General features: G+C 34.9%; 1 protein-coding gene across 1 annotated transcript in view; it reads left to right on the forward strand.

The window, feature by feature from the left end:
• Positions 1 to 908: 908 nt before the first annotated feature.
• Positions 909 to 15,157, forward strand: part of LOC124369541 (probable serine/threonine-protein kinase clkA) — a 31,817-nt gene continuing 17,568 nt past the window's right edge. Inside the window, exons 1-2 of the mRNA XM_046827565.1 lie at positions 909 to 1,043; positions 1,212 to 2,361. Of these exons, the coding sequence (XP_046683521.1) occupies positions 1,295 to 2,361 (1,067 nt within the window). The 5' untranslated portion in view covers positions 909 to 1,043; positions 1,212 to 1,294. The remainder of the gene's footprint in view (positions 1,044 to 1,211; positions 2,362 to 15,157) is intronic.

Consider the following 15,157-nt stretch of genomic DNA (forward strand, 5'->3'; position numbering starts at 1 on the left):
TTGTTTTTGTTATTTTGTTAGAGATCAAGTCCATGTTTGTTATATTTTGTTACATAAATATGTATTTTGCATGATCTGTTTAGGATATATTTTTGTCATTCCATTTAAACTTATGATGGATATATAATAAAAACTAATTTGTTTGAGTTTCTAATGTTTGTACAGAGCATAAAAATAAATATATTTTTGAAATTAAAAAAAAAAAATATATATATATAAAGATTTACTAACTAACTGTAGATTTCTTGTTACCAACAGATACATAAATTTAAGACTACTTTGTTATGTTTTGTTTTAGTAAATGGAATCCCGACGACTCATACTATGTGTCTTCCTTGTGTGGATGCATCAAGCAGTATGTTGGCCGGAGTTCGAGGAAATATTTTCTGATGAAGAAATACCAACAAACATGTCAGGAATAGAAAAAAGTTCAATAATCAGAAGTGTAACAATTTCTACTACTAAAATGGATTATACAAACATCAATAAAAATTTGAACACAACAACTTTGTCCATGCACAAAGTTTCGCCTGGACAACAAAGACATAAAAGGGATCCAATGTACCAGAACGAAGAACTAAATTATACAACAGAAAGTGTAAATCACATTGACTCGAACTCAGAATCGGTTAAAGAGTATGAGATTTCAACCTCTGCAGATGAAAGAAACATAAGCACCACTCTCCAACAGCAAAATCTTGGACTTAAATTAACTAATGGAAATGCAACATACTCAACTGAAGAAGAACCAAAGAGTACAACAGGAAGTGTAAATAGCACTGACATTTATTCAGAATCAGTTGATGAAAATGAGATTTCAACCTCTACAAATGAAAACAACTTCAGCACCACTCTCCAACAGCAAAATCTTGGACTTAAATTAACTAATGGAAATGCAACATACTCAACTGAAGAAGAACCAAAGAGTACGACAGGAAGTGTAAATAGCACTAACATTTACTCAGAATCAGTTGATGAGAATGAGATTTCAACCTCTGCAGATGAAACAAACATAAGCACCACTCTCCAACAGCATTATCTTGGTCTTAAATTAACTAAAGGAGCAACATACTCAACTGAAGAAGAATCAAAGAGTACGACAGGAAGTGTAAATAGCACTAACATTTACTCAGAATCAGTTGATGAGAATGAGATTTCAACCTCTGCAGATGAAACAAATATAAGCACCACTCTCCAACAGCATTATCTTGGTCTTAAATTAACTAAAGGAAATACAACATACTCAACTGAAGAAGAATCAAAGAGTACGACAGGAAGTGTAAATAGCACTATCATGAACATTGAAACGGTAGCTGAGAATAATGAGATTTTATCCTCTGTAGCCAAAAGGAACATTAGCACGAATCTTCAACAGCAAAATCTTGAACTAAAACATACAACAGAAAGTGTAAATAGCAATGACATGAACTCTATAATAGTTGATAAGGATAATGAAGTTTCATCATCTACATCGAAAACTATCAAACAAAGTATTCTTCAAAAATCAGATACGTTGCTTTGGTTAAATGGATCCGATTCAAATAGTGCAACTAAAGATGAACCAAAGTACACAGCAGAAATTGTAAATGATTCTAACATAAATTTTAAAACAGGGAATATAAGAAGTTTTGACTCTACTGCTGAAAACAGCACTACAATTCCTTTTCACCTCATATATACTACATTCGGGTTAACTGGATTAAATAAATCTGATTCGGTTGATGTAAAATTAAACTATACCACAGAAAATCACAACAGTAATACAAATAACTACAGAACTAATGAAACTGAGTATTCTACACCTTATTTTGTGCCAGTTACTTATGAAAACCTGATATCATCAAATAAAAATTATAATAAATCTACTACAACAACAAATTCAAATCTCATAAAACCAAACACATCAACGATAGTTACTAAACAGAATAAAAGTGATTTAGATACCAAACAAAACAATTTTACATTTGTGAATACCACAAATAATATAAAAATCATTGAAATTTCAACAACTTATGAAAGAAAAACTCCAGAAGACACAAAATTAAGACATTTTAAAACTAATGCTGAAAAAGAATTTCTCAAGAGTGAAACATACAAAACAGTTAAACCTTTAAGCAGGAATATAAATAACCATACACAGCATAGGAAATTGGAACCAGATATTCAAAATAGTTTGGTAACGTATGCAATAACTCAACAAAACATACCAAAAGTTCATGAAGGTTCCTACCAAACGCATAGAAAAAGTTATCGCGCAAACCATTCCTCTAATAGATATACAGCTAAAGCCGAAAGTAAGTCTAGACAAAATCTGGGAAGTAATAATAATTCATCAATTAATAATTCCATCATTTCTATATTGTTTGATGAATTTTATTCTGTTTTATTCAGATACATGTTTGTAGAGTTTAGGTGTGTACTTTTTAACACAAAAATGTTATTTTCTTTTGAATTTTTTTATATATTGTCCACTTAGTCATTTACACTATCTGTGTCATGATCACGCAAACGAAGCCAATCGTCTATTTGTACGTCGGATCTTTCTGTGGTACAATAAACACTAGAAATCTAACCATAAAATACTAAGATATGGGTGGCATGCAACAATACCATGTGGTAGCTGTCTGCACTGTGTGATTAAGGCAAATTCATCAAGGTGCAAACATTCATGACAGAAGGCTAAGGAATGCTTCTGGCACAGAAACAACAGAAACTATATAACAATGCACAATATAATGTAAGTAGCAAACTTTTATGCAATCGCTATGAATGTAATAGTAAGACAAAAACTGTGAAGTGATTAGTTGTAATAAAATGTTATAATAAATAAGCTATAATGAAAATAAACTGTGAGTTTATGCTGTGTAGCATCTAAATATCTTGCACAATATATGAACATACAGTATATTGTTTTACCTGAGTAAGATAAAACAATCCTGTAATACAACAGCCAGTGGTGTAACTGGTGGGAGGGGAATGAAGAGGATAGACCTTCCCCAAAAGACCTATAAGATTTTTAATGACACAGGAACCCAACTTGTTTGAAATAGTACATTTAATGTTTGTACTTCGAATTAGATCTATTTTATTTCAATTTAAATGTATTTCTTATCTTCTGGTATGTTGTCTTCAGTCTGATTCATCCCTTCCTAAAGCCAAGACCCAGTTACCAAGATCCTGTAGTGTGTCAACTGCCAACAGTAGGCGTAATAAAATAATATCAAATGCAGGAAAAATGTAGGAAGGGCATGCAAATATTAAAATCTAAACTATACATATTAACTATTAAAAATATTGCTGCAGGTTGTAAACGCCACTTTTATTATACGTAACTGGGTGTATTCAAGAGGAGTTAAAGGAGGCCAAAATTATCACCTGATATCATTTCCTCCTGTGGTATCCAAGTGTTAGAGAGAAAAGTAAATTCTAGAATAGAAATGGAAAATGAGTAAAAGTATTTAAATATGATTGAGGTGAGAGTACCTTTGTTTGTTGGAGGACCACTCTTTTCTTGCCATGAACAGGAAATGGAGAACCACTGGATCGTCTACAGGGTTGATTGAAGATGTATTGTGGCCATGAAGATGCACAGTTTCATGTTAATTGCACAATGTGAGTAAGTTTATACAGCCATGAAAGTGCGTACTGGTTTTTGGGTTGCTAGAGAATCACTCTTGACTTTGGAATGGTGGGGCCAAAGAGTATTTCTTAAATGTAAAATACTTTAAAATGAAGTTTAAGAGAAACTTCTAATTTAATGGGGAGAGCCCAAGAAAACTGTGCGAGTGCAGTGGCCAGTACCGCATTTCCCTATAGGCCCAGGCCTAGGGCGCAAAATTTTAGGGGGCGCATAAATTTTAAAGTACACAAAAAAAAAGTTGCGGCGGCGGGTGGTGTTGGCGCTCGGCGGGGCGGGTGGCCAAGGTCAACTAGGTTCGGGGTGCGACGTTGACTCCCCTTTTGACAAATCATTGAACTCGTACAGCCAGCCACTCCGCGAGACAGTAGCTAATTGCATTGCACCTGTTAGTCAGTAGTCAGGTTGTCGGCCATTGGCCGTGTCCCCGCGTGTGAAGTGTTGTCAGTGTTGTGATTGTGATGTGAATCTATATAAGTTGTTAACTACAAGCAGGTCTTGGTTTTATATTTTTTTACTCATTATTGATTATTGTAACTGTCAGACTCGTATATTAATCGTATATTATGCTATTAAGAGTCAGTTCTTGTTCTTTATGATAGTTATTTTTAGTGTAGTGGCTTGAGATGCGATGACTGTTTTAGTTAAGATGTCTGCGTGTGAAGAGTGATAGGTGAAGTTTTTCTTTCTCACATATACTATAGTATAGTGTGTTGCTTGTCCAGTTACTGGAGAAATTAATGTAGCAGAATCGGGAAGTCAGATCGTGGATGATGTACTTGAAGATGAAGGTGTTGTTTGTGTTGGTGTTGCCAATTCAGAGAACTTGCAAAGTCTATCGGACATTTTAGAGGCAGAGCCAGAGTCCCAAACAGAAATAAATATATCTAATGACCCTGCTTTGTGGAACATAGACGATAAAACTAGAGAACACATAGTTAAAAATGGGTTCAAACAAAATGTTGAAGCTGATTTTTTGGCTTCCGAGCGGATTTACGGGGTAAAAAAGGTGGTGTACTAAGGGTTATTTTGAACAACGCCTTAAGAATGGTGAAATTAAAACCCGTGATTGGATTGTTTACTCTTCTTCAAAGGCATCAATTTTTTGTGCTTATTGCAGACTTTTTGGACACCCTGCACCTGCATCCTCTTTATGTGAAGAAAGATTTAATGACTGGAAAAATGCTGTAGCCGTACTACAGTCTCATGAAAACTCTCCCGCCCACCGAAATTCGGTTTTATCTTATGTCAGTAGAGCTACAGTAGAAAACCGCATAAATAAAAAACTTGTTGAAGCTTGTGAATCTGATATAAAATATTGGCGTGAAGTTTTAAAACGCGTTGTTGCGACCATTAAATACCTTGCTACTAGAGGTTACCCCTTCAGAGGATCAGACAATTTATTCGGTTCAAGCTAAAACGGTGCATATATAGGCGCACTTGAACTATTGGCACAATTTGATCCATTTCTATCCCAGCATATATCTAAACATGCCTACAAAGGCCAAGGTAGTACATCTTACCTTTCACATTTCACTTGCGATGAAATAATTTTAATAATGGGCAACACTGTGCTCAAAAGTATTATCCGAGAATTGAAGGAAGCTAAATACTACTCCATAATTGTGGATTCCACCCCAGATACTGTATTGCCCATGTAGATCAACTTATTGTAGTTGTGCGATATGTCTTGCCCAATGGAAGGGACACTGCGCCAGTTGAGAGGTTTTTACAGTTCCTCCCAAACACTGGCCACAAATCGGAACAGTTGGCTACAGCTTTGTTGAAAATCTTAGAGTGTCATGGTATTAATATAAAAGATTGTCGTGGCCAGAGTTATGACAATGCGTCTAACATGGCAGGAGTGTACTCTGGTCTTCAAGCCAGAATAAAGGAACAATGTCCACTGGCAGATTACATTCCATGCTCCTCACACTCCTTGAACTTAGTTGGAGTAGCTTCAGCAGAGGCATCGGATAAAGCTGTAGCAATTTTCGACCTAGTGCAGGGGATATACCATTTTTTTCTGCTTCAACTCATCGCTGGGAGATTCTCAAAAGTATCCTTAAAGATAGATTCCCAGTTGTAAAATCACTTTCAGTTACCAGGTGGTCAGCTCGGGCCGACGCCCTCAAAGCAGTTTATAATTCATTCACAGAAATAATAAAGGCACTAGAATCCATAATAAATGATGTAAATGAAAAGCCTGCAACTCGACAAGAGGCCAAAGGAATAAAAAATAAAATGATGAAACTTGAAAACGCCTTCTTACTTATCTTTTGGAAAGAGGTAATAGAACGATTTTGGAAGGTAAATGCTACTCTGCAACGCGAAAGTATCGACCTTGGAACCGCAGGAGCACTATTTGACTCGCTCAAATCTTATGTCAATCAACTAAGAAACAAGTTTGACGAATATGCATCAGCATCAGAAAAGTTGGCTAACACAGGTGATTGGGGAGAAAGAAGAGCAAGAAAACGTAACATTTTTTTTATGAAATTGCCAACAACAATGAAAATAACGAGCCTGTTGACCCCAAAGAAATGTTCCGAGTCAACGTGTTTTTCGTAATTGACAAAAGGGAAAACGCTTACACGGGCGTCGAGCACAAGTTTGGATTTTTGTTGAAGTTGGAGACATTGGAAGACAACGTCATCAAATCAAAATGCAAAGAGCTAGTTGAACTCTACAAAGATGATTTGGAAGAATGCTTCTTAGATGAGTGTGTCCAATTTAAGTTCTATTTAAAAAGTGAAAACTCAGAGAGGGAAAGGGAAAACGAAAATAAGACGAAACAGAAACCATCCTTCAAGACTCTTCTCCAATTCATTTATGGCAAGAGCTTGCAGCACATATTTCCAAACATGGAAATTGTTTTAAGAACAGTTTTAAGTACAGCTGTCACCAACTGCAGCGGTGAACGCTCGTTTTCTGTCTTAAAACGAGTGAAAAACCATTTACGAAACTCTCTAAGCCAGTGCAAATTAAATGCACTTTCTGTTATGGCGATAGAATCCGACCTCACTGAAAGCCTGGACGTAGAAGAATTAACACGTACTTTTGTTGAGTCAAAGCAAAGAAGAAAATTGTAATGACTTAATGATTTTGAGCATTTGGCTAATTGGCTTTCTTTTGGGCATTTGGATGTTTGCCCAACACACCAAACTTTCTTCTCTTGTACAAAGTATTTATATCGAAGCTGTAAAATTAATTTTTTCATCAAATATATGTTTCAAATTATCTTATGTGCACTCATGTTATTATTTCTAGCTGTATTTTACGTTTTTTCATTTTTTGATTGAAATCAAATAAAAGTCTTTAAAAACTCATATGTTTTAACTTATTTTTACACCATACAAATGACCACTGTTATGATAACAATAGCTAGAATATTATATTGCAACTGGTTCATTGCTTTTATTTATTCAAAACACTCCTATATATATATTTATTTATACTATTTTAATTATCTTTCATCAAAATTACGTAATTAAGAAAATTACTGGATTTCTACGTCAGTGTAATCAGAGTCCTCTTGGGGGTGGGGCGCTCTTTGGTCTGTAGGCCTAGGGGCGCCGAATTTGTAAATGCGACCCTGGCAGTGGCCTATGTAAAGTAGCAGATTGGTTCCAGTCTGAGAAGTAGTAATCTTAACAGTAGCTCTTAAGAACAACTGAGTTGATGAAAACATAGAGTTGTTTTATGGTTTTCCCTAGAGGAATAGGTACATTGCTCAGTCACACCTCGCTCTCTCACACTCCAACCATAAGCGGAGCACAGCACCTGCCAACGAAACTACTAATAAAAAAGAAATAGTACCTAAAAGGGAAGCAGCTGAGGGAATTGGTCAACATGTTTTTCACTGTTTTTTAAACTTAAGTTTTTCTGACTACAGAAAACCTCCAGATCCCTCAGAGAGGGACCCCTTGTCTAGTTTAGCCGTTGTTTTAATATCACATATCGGCATATATATAGCGTTTTCAAAGAAATGAGGTCCAGATCAGGCTTTAAACTCGTATACACATGAAAAAAATATCACTATTTGGATTATTATGATCTAGGACCATGACCTATATTGTCAATAGACAATAGGTCAAGAAACAATAATAAATAATAAGTCAATCTTTAATTCTCTTTTTTGAAAACTTTTAATATTTCCAGAATATTTCCGAAAGATGTGATGGAAACCCATTTTCAGGATATTTACTTTGTTCTCATTCTAGGAATAAAAACGAGTGATGTTTTTGTGATTGGATTTTGTGGAGTAGTTTCTTGTATTATATTTTTGGATTACACTCATGATCCTATAGATAAGTTTTGTTGCAGTAACTTGGCTAAACTAATTGAGTTGTCACCTGAGGAAAAGCGCTATACTAAACTATGGGACAGATTGCCAGTCCAAGAAAACAACCTTGATTGTAGAAATAATTACTGTAAGTCGAAATTTCTACAAAATCAATAACATTTTATTAAAAGGTATTGTTAAACATCTTCAAAATCAAATACTGTGTGAAGGTGACCGATGGAAATCTGTATTAGAAAGAGTTTTAAATATTGGCAGTAGAAAGGCTTCCTTCATAGGGCAACATTACCACCACTGAGGGAAAAATACTGTTGTCATGGAAAAGTTAAAATGAATTAATACCTTTTTGTTTCAAAAAGTTTTTTATGGCAAAAACAGAAAGGCCGCATATTTTGACTTAATTTTTGTTGCTACTGAGATGTTTCGTACCAGGAGCACAATATTCTTGTTTTACAATGTGTTATACAAAACAATGATACAAGTATATGTGATATTAGTGAACAGTTTAGGCTCGAGGGACTAGGAGTACCTATTCAGTGTCTGTAACAGAGCCTTCTGGGACACCCTGTCTTACATACCCTTTTCTTTCTATTTTGTTCACTGGGAAGATGGACTGCAGATACCAAGTTCTCGTAAGAACAAAATGGAAGAAGCAAACACAACAAACTACTCCAAGATACAAGAGTCATGTTGTACTCAAATTGAAGAACAGTCACTTGAGAATCTAAGAGTGTCTAAGATGTGATGGAGGAAGAAAGACTACTCTTTTCAGAATGCGAAGTTCAGCCGGAAGGGCCAAAAAAGAAGCTCTCCAGGATTATAGGTGAGCCGATAATCCCCCTGAAATAAAGACAGAAGAGATATAAAGAGAAGAACCCAGCGCTGGTCAAACCACGCAACGAAACCGGTTCCCAAAAGGGAACTTAGATGTTGTCGTTGTACCAGAGAAAGGTGAAACTTCCTCCAATCTGTTGACAAGAAACAATACCAAACTACCAGCTACGCAGGTGTGAAGAGGCCGAGATCGCAGCTGACACCTGAGGAGCTAGCAAGGGGTGGGAGAAAAGGAGAAAGGGGCATGGTGGAAGTGTTATCTAGAAGACAACCAAAACATATCAAAAAGATCTAAGTGGAGATTCTGGTCATTGGTCGACTCGAACACCCAGAGGCCAAACTAACAATCGAGAAAGCCAACAACTTAAAGAAGGTGCTGAGTAAACATCCAGCTGGACCAAGAGACATGACTCAGTTGAGAGGCATTAGCTGTTTGTTGATCCCAGTTATGTAGGTATACCTTTAAAGAGGTCTTAAAAGTACCGTTAAAATATTTATACAAATTTAAAACTAGTTAGCATCCTGTAAACGTTTTATAACTGATACAAAACAGCTGATACCTTTGAATTGGCTAAACCTTTGTTGCTTCCGGCTTGTGCAGGCATAAGCTTTAAAGCGACCTAGCTCGCTAATGCGTTGATGGATTTCGTTGAGTAATAAACTAGGGTTTCATGAGCATTATAATAAGTACTTTCAATGAATGCGAAGCACTATACACGTATTAATGTGTAAATAGATGGTTCCCGTTATGGGCATCAGGCCTACTCATGTTCTCCTTACTCCCACCATGGTCCTTCTTTCCTTTCCGATGAGGAAAGTGTTACGCCTTTGATATGATTTGTCATAAAGAGTTGCATAAATATATAAAGCAAATATACCGATAACATTACCATTTCCACATTTCATTACAACAAACCATTACCAGTATGTACTAAGAAGCATAATTTTATTGCAAACCCGTACAATACAAGTAAGTGTAGATTGTGGCTGAGTTATTATCACGCTTCCTGCTTCGTCTAAAACAGCGGCGCCCTTCCTTCAACCTACTAAAGCGGCGACCGGGACAGCTTGTAGAAAATACATGGTAAAAAGGTACGGTACATGTGACTTTCTTATGAATGTTAATATCAATGAATTCATTACCCATTACACTCAGGGCAGTTCCTAAGGTTGATGGCTCCCGGGGAAGCCACCTTTTTAGGGGTGACACCCACCCGGTCTCTCAACTTTAAGGACAATGTACAAACAAACACAAAATAAATCGCTAGCACAAATTTCTTTTTCGGGGATTCCTTTTCTAACACTAGCTCAGCTCTATGTATAATTCGGGAATTCCCCAAAAGAGCCTGACGCTGTCGTGGGGGATTCCCTGTCCCATACTCGCGATCTTTGACGTTTCAGTTGCAAACATTTCTCATTTGTTTCGTGAAGTGTGTTGTGTTTGGTTGGCGTGAATTGCCAATTTCTATTTTGCTATTTCTTCAATGTTATAAATAATAAATGATCCATGACCTTTATCATATAAAATTTAGCCTATCGTTTTTTTACTTTCGATGGGGTGACACCACCAACTTCCGCACCGGTTGCCACCCAAGGTTGCTACGCCACTGATTGCAATGCCATATTATGTTTGCAATTGCAAGCCAGTGTATGGCTCATTTGCTATTATAACGCCCAGGCCCGTACTCAGACCGTTTTTTCGGACAATTTTACCGGGGCCCGCCAAAGCAGAATACGGGCCTGATACGCTTCCTGCTTCGTCTAAAACCGCGGCGCCCCATCCTCAAACAACAAAAGCGCTCCCTTCGAGCGGCGTTTATTACACTGACATTTCAATAAATCAATTTCTTTATCTGTCATTTCATAGAAAAATACAAATTGAAAGTAGGTACTAATTTGTCGGATATATTTCAAATACTATTAGTTGTGTTTATTCGGCTTCATCCAAGCGCCCGAAAACAATAAATTGTTCTGGTGGTTGATTAGCTTGCCAAAAGACAGATGCCAACGGAAGATAATAAAATAGACCTTTTTGCACTTCGACACAACCATAAGCCCAAGAATAGCTAGCCTACAGAGGTACAGTATATCTCAACCGATTGAAGGACCAGTTCAAGAATCACACCTTGCTTTATAGACTAGATTACAGAACGTTAATTACAGTACAAAATTACTTTTTGTTAATTACAATACTAATCAGACAATAATCAGTATACAAGTACAGCAATGGTAACATAATAATTCTGACTTGTAGAAAATATATCTGCAGACTAACATTGCCAACGTATTTAGAATTTGAAACACTGAAAAAATTAAATTAAATACATATTTTACGGCATAGAACGTGCCTTTATAGATGCATCGAAAACAAAAGTAGGCTAATATACTTGTTTGTCATTAGCGCCAAACAAACAAAGATTCTAATCCTAGGCAGAAAAAGCTATATACTCACGTTCCCAACAAACACATCATAGTAGCTATTAAATCAACGTTGGCTTGAAATACATCAATGGCGTGAATAGCCTACACTGTAGTTGTATCTCCTTTTTATCTCTGCGATCATTCTTTCAAACTGATATAAATTTATAAACTGTTACTCCCAACGCTCAAAATAGTTTTACTAAACTTTCCTTAAAATCGCAGTACAAATTAGTTACGCTCGCATAATTGAAAACTTAAGTTATAACACACTTTTCAGGTTAAAAGGGAGTAATTACATTACACATAATGTATTAACACTGATTGTATTAATTAATACAGTAGGCCTATAAATCTAATTATATCGCAAAGTTCTTTTGAATAGTCAGAACACAACAACGAAATCGAGAAAGACATCCCCAATATGTAACATAAATAACTTATTGTACTGCATTAACCTAAACTTCCTGTTCTTTTACATCGTAATCACTGATTAGTTTGGATTATTTAGTGTGAATTTAGGAAAATCTTTGTTAAAATCTCTTTTAGTTAGTGTGATAATGGATCCCAAGTTGCCTGAGCGTTCTCTTGTACCAAAACCAAGTAAGTCAATAAAATTATTAAAAACAATGTATAGTAATTTCTGAATACTGTAGTTTTCGCTTTAAAAACTAACTATTTAAACATGATCTAAAGAACGTAATTACGTTAATCTAGAACATCATTTTGTAAAGCCAACCTTAGTTTTATTTTCGCAACAAATTTTTCAGTCCTAATTTTGGACAGGTCATAAAAATAACTTTGTAGGCTATTCAATTTCAGATAGTGATCTTCGTTTCTTACAGCGCGGTTTGTAATAGGCCTTACTCACTTCTCTTGCAGTGGTTTGTACTAAGTTTGTACCTAGTTTTGTAACTTGTCCAGATTTATCTAACCTTGATTATAATAATTGCATCTAACAATTAAAACTGTGTAGTATTAAGTATAGTTTTAACGGTCTAACTGGCTCACTACAAACCTGAACTATGTTTGATAGGTACGTAAATGCAGTGGAAATCCAAACGTAAGATTTGATTAGCCTGTAAGAAGATGTGGGGGGGGGGGTACAATAAGAAATGCTATGCCTATATCTACCATGGAAATAATATAGGCATGGGGAATAATAGGAAATAATTGGGATATCAACATAGTGACATATTGATCTTGCTGGTAATGTTTATTATTAATGTGTTCTCTGTTGATAGAATTAAATAAATAAATTAGTATGAACTTAACGAAACTTGGCAGGCATGAAAAACCTTTTAAATAGACACTAATTTTTTACTTTGAGATCATTAAATAAAACATAGCTGTATTGATTAAGGAGGAAACACACAGAATTTTACATAATAGTTTTATGATTTAAGTTACCTATTATTGCCTATATAGACACAAAATTAAAGATATTTTCCTGTTGAATCTGAAATACCCCTAATTTAGTCAAAAATATACATTTTTGGGTACCAAGGTCCAGGTATAAAAATGTGATGTCCATAGCTGTCTATAAACATTTATAAGTAATTAAATGTGGTATTTGAAGGAAATTATACAGAATTGAGGTTTTTTCGTTTCAAATAAAGTGGCCAAAATAAAAATCAGGCTTTATCTATACTTTGCTGTTTACTAACTGATTCCGCAAAATTCAAAAAAGTAACTCAATAACCCATATGGGGGTACAGTTTTATGCCGTCCGATCGAGACTTTAGAACCATATCAAAGTGTCTCAAGGCACATAACCGCTTGTACACAATAAACAAGATCTCAGAAATCATTAAATCTAGTACATCAAGATTTAATAAACTTAAAATTTGTAAAATATTATCTTCAGAAATTCTGGACTTCAAAACTTGGATGAAAGTTTACTACAAAAACATCTATTTCCCAAGAGACAAAGGGTAAAAATCTTCTAAAAAAAGAGAAGGTCTGCTTCTAAATAAGTACATAATTATTGTTTATAAAACATAAAAGAAAGGGTTAATTGAAGCATTTTTTACTAAAAACAGTTTGATTCCCTATTCCACATTTTTCACATCAAAGTGACAGGCAGCTGTTCTACCAACAACAGTTCTAGCCTATATATCAGAAAAAGTAGCCATAAGAAGGTTATAATACTGGATATTGTGAAGATGAATGCAAAAATCCCTGCTCAGTACAAAGAGTATAACAAAGTAATGAAAAACTGGCAGACAATAGATGCTGAGTTTACTGACAGTGACATTGAACCTGAGTAAAGCGATGATGAAATTTAGCTACTTGTGGCGTTTCATGAATTTCTTTTAAGCAGTTTATTATTTAGATTTTTAATATGTATATCTTGATCAAAATGTATTAAATATTTATTCTATAACACATTAAAAGTATATTTATCCTGAAAAAGTGTGTTTGGAATGTGTTAACATTTCTACACTAACTTTTAAATTTTTGTTAAAAGGGCGTATTATTAGGATTTAATTGTTTGAAAACAGCACTTCTTACTTATGCAAAAATTGTAATATGTATTAGTCACTAGGTTAGATTTCAAGAAAACATGTTTTGGATTTTTTATGATTAAAATAAGAAAATATCAATTTTTTGTTATTTCCCAAAAGTTTTACTTTGTTAATTCACACCCTTTTAACAAAAACCTGTTCAATAAAGAAAGATACCTTTATATATTATGCAGATAGTTGTTTGAGGATATGGTGTCGGTTTTGGCACTAATCAGTGGGTTTTCTCTGACTGTATTCATTTATATACAGTGTTATCACATTGGCTATACTCTAAGTATGTTCGTGAAGTATGGTTGATATACTGTTATTGTTTAGTTTTGTTTACAGATTCAGTGAGTGTTAGAGTAAGTCTACAATTTCTTCCTAGCTGTACTCATAAAAACTGTAGTCATCAAAGAGTTGCACAGTGGTGCATCAGTGCAAATATAAACAAATATATATAAATGTACAGTTTTTGTTTTATCACAGGTCCACTTATAGCAAGAATTGAAAATTATTTTACCATCCTCGGCTTCTTGATTATTGGATTTGCGATATTCAGATGGTTTATCAGAAATGTATTCCGTTGGGCGGGATATGAGCCTCCTGATTACTTGAATGACCCAGTTGAAGATGCCATAGTTGATCTTCTCCAGGTACCGATGGATATTGAAGAGTGAAGAATCACGTATGTAAATAAATTATAAGACTGGTATTTTCTGCATTATTGGTTAATAAGCTTATTTTAACCGTTCCTGTAACTGAACAGAGTCACACTACAAGCATAACATATGTTGTATGTTATTAGTGGGTAATAATCAGTAGATGTAAGTATGCTTAAAGCTTCTCGGTGTTCGTTATTGTCTGTCGAAACAGCAAAATAATTAGTGAAATAGTTCTGATTTTTATCCTGATTCAAGGGCGCAGGAAGAAATTACTTCTTGGGGGTTTGGCCACTTAACTATCAACAGGTGAGGATCTCCAGAAGGCAAATAAAATAAAACACAACTCATGATACTTAAATACCATTTTATGCTACCAAAGTATTATAGAACTTGGCTATGACACAAGCATGGATGTGCAAGCACGGTATTCTGAGTTTGCTGTGGTTTGCTAAATAATGAGCATAAAATGGCATACCATTTGGGGTTTGTTTCTCACCAGAGCTCTTAATCATCAAAATAAAAAAAAGATTATGTTGAAGAATTTTAAAGAATATTTTTATAATCAAGTTTAAGATAATTAGCATGAATCTTAAATTCATAAGTTTTGTTAAAAATACTAGTTTGTTGAAACAACATTCCCAAGCTGCAACATTCAAACCTGCAATGATATATTGCGGTTTTTATTAATTATTTATTAGTTGAATAAAAAATGAAGAGGGGTTATGTCACGCCTAAACAGGTGGTGATAAGGGAGTTATTGCTAGTTTACAAAGGAAAGGGGTCAGGTTTGTGC

Source organism: Homalodisca vitripennis, chromosome X, assembly GCF_021130785.1.
Source record: "Homalodisca vitripennis isolate AUS2020 chromosome X, UT_GWSS_2.1, whole genome shotgun sequence".
Lineage (NCBI taxonomy): Eukaryota > Metazoa > Arthropoda > Insecta > Hemiptera > Cicadellidae > Homalodisca > Homalodisca vitripennis.